This window comes from Plasmodium gallinaceum (genome assembly GCF_900005855.1).
Source record: "Plasmodium gallinaceum strain 8A genome assembly, contig: PGAL8A_v1_127, whole genome shotgun sequence".
Taxonomy (NCBI): Eukaryota; Apicomplexa; class Aconoidasida; order Haemosporida; family Plasmodiidae; genus Plasmodium; species Plasmodium gallinaceum.
The window spans coordinates 3,892-6,417 of NW_021628285.1; the positions used below are offsets into that span (position 1 = coordinate 3,892).

The 2,526-nt window shown below is 16.9% G+C and overlaps 1 protein-coding gene across 1 annotated transcript; it reads left to right on the forward strand.

The window, feature by feature from the left end:
• Window positions 1-232: 232 nt before the first annotated feature.
• On the forward strand, window positions 233-517 carry PGAL8A_00450500 (fam-i protein, fragment; the record flags this gene model as incomplete). Its single annotated transcript, XM_028673256.1, has 1 exon — window positions 233-517. One exon carries the CDS (start codon window positions 233-235, stop codon window positions 515-517), a length of 285 nt encoding a protein of 94 aa, XP_028529727.1.
• Window positions 518-2,526: the final 2,009 nt, after the last annotated feature.

Sequence of the window (2,526 nt, forward strand, 5' to 3'; positions counted from 1 at the left end):
AGATATTTCTCCATTAAAATTAAAAAAAAAAAATTTCAAAACTAATTTTTTTTTTAAACATCATATTGTTATAAGTATTTATTTGTTATTTTTTAAATTATATTTTCATATTTTTTGTTTTTAACTTATATTATCCTTACTGAAAAAAGGGGAATTATTTTAAAAATCATTAAAAAAAATATTAGAAATAATTCCTCAGTAATTTTTTTTTACATTTTTAGAGATACAAAAAATGGATCTTAAACTTAGTGATGCTACGAGTATTGATTCTAATGATAATCTAAATGGGGGAAATTCAACTGTAGAATTCGCTCATAGGGAAATTGAAGGTGCAACTGTTTCAATTCCAGAAAATCCATTATATGATGATTTAGATTTACGTGATTCCATTCAAAATCCATCTGAAGATATCAATTTGGATTCAACTTCATCAACGAATCTTCATCATAAAAACTTGTTAAGTATTTTTCATTTAGTTATGATTATTATTTCTTTCCTTCGTTTTGCGGTAAAATAAAGTTTATAATTATATAACAATTAAAATTATAATTATATAAAATTGATTGTCAAAAAAATATATATAATATGATAAAATTTATAATAGTAGATAATTAACAATGATATATTAAAAACTTATAACATTGCTTAGGTAAATAAAAAAATACAAGTGAAATAAAAGTATGCATGCAATATCATTTTCATAAGGAAATAATAATGTATTAATAAAAAATAAAGAAATAACTAAAACATTATATATACAGTACGTATATATATATATATATATATATATATATATTTTTATTGTTATAAATAAAATATATCAAAATTAAGTTTGGATTTGCATAATAATAACAACAGTGAACTAATATTAAATTAATTTTAATGATTATGTAACTATTTTATAAGTTAGTTAAATACTAATATTAATATTAATATTAAAATAAAAAAAATAAAAATATAGAAAAATTTGTTATCATAAATGCTTTCTCATAAAAAAATTGGTGAATAAATAAAAATTCTAAAAAATATATTAAATGAAAATATTAAATTAATTTTTTTATAACGATATTTACGTTAAAATCATTATAGAAAGCAGATTAAATATAAATTATATGTAATTAAATGTTAAGCTTTGACAATTGAATAATAAAGAATATTAATAACCTTTTTGAATTTTTAATGTGGTGGACCAAAGTAGAGAAGAGAGTTGTATATATGCAAGATATTCAAAAATATACATATTTTAAAATACGTATATGATTAATAAAAGATATGGTTGACTTTTTATGATATTATAGCTAATAAATTATAAGGAAGTAGCAAGTTCTTACTCATACTTGCTACTTAAGAAAACAGATAACAAAAAAAAGAAATTTTTCTCATTGTTCTTATGTTAATTTTTTTTTCTTTTATATTTTATTTAATTATTTTTTCATCTTTAGATTATTGAATAATGGGTTTCATTATTTGAGTGTTCAATTTCATTAATCGAATTAATATTTTAAATAATGGAATACTAAATTCGAAGTTTAAAGAAAACAAAAAGGACTTAACTTTTATTATTATTTAAATTTTATGTATTTTTAAAGATTTTTTAGTAACCTAATTTTGAATTTATTATGTTATTTTAAAATATTATTTTGAATATAATCAATAGATTTAATGATAATTTATGCTTTTAATAAAAATAAAAATAAATTTGTATTAAATAAACTTCTCTTAACTAATATTCTTTAATGTAAACTATATATATAGGATTTATTTTGCTATAATGGAGATATATTTTTATAACAGTTAAAAACAATAGAGACCACTCTATATGCTCTATATTAATTTATTCTTTTAATAATATATCGAAGTTATTTGACAATAGATTAATAAATCATAAATACTCTATTTTATACATCATATTATACGAACATTAACATATTGATCTATTAATTGATTGTTCATCAAATATGCCAGGATATTGAGTAAAATTAATAAGGAGCATGTCGAGTAGTCTCTATTAGTTTTAACCGTTATAAAAATATCTCACTATTAAAGCAAATTTTATATATATAGTTTACATAAAAGAATATATATTATTTTAGAGGAGTTTATTTAACTAATATAAATTTATTATTATTTTTATTAAAAGCTTAAATTATAATTAATGCTATTGATTATACTCTAAATAATATTAAAAGTAAAATAACAAATACAAAATAAAATTATTAAAAACATTTTAAAAATATATAAAATTTAAATAATAATAAAAATTTAAATATTTTTGTTTTCTTATAAAATTTGAATTTAATTTTCATGGATTCAAAAGTTAACTCAATTAATAAAATTTAATTCCTTAATAAAAATCCCTTTAACAACAAAAAAAAAAAAAAAAAATAATTTTTTTTTTAAATTAAAATTAAATAATCATAATTAACAAATAAAATTTTCAACATCACAAAATGAAAACATTGAATGTTCTTTTTTTAATTATCTATTTTATTAAGCAGTAAGTGTTAATAATTGATTTGTTATTTT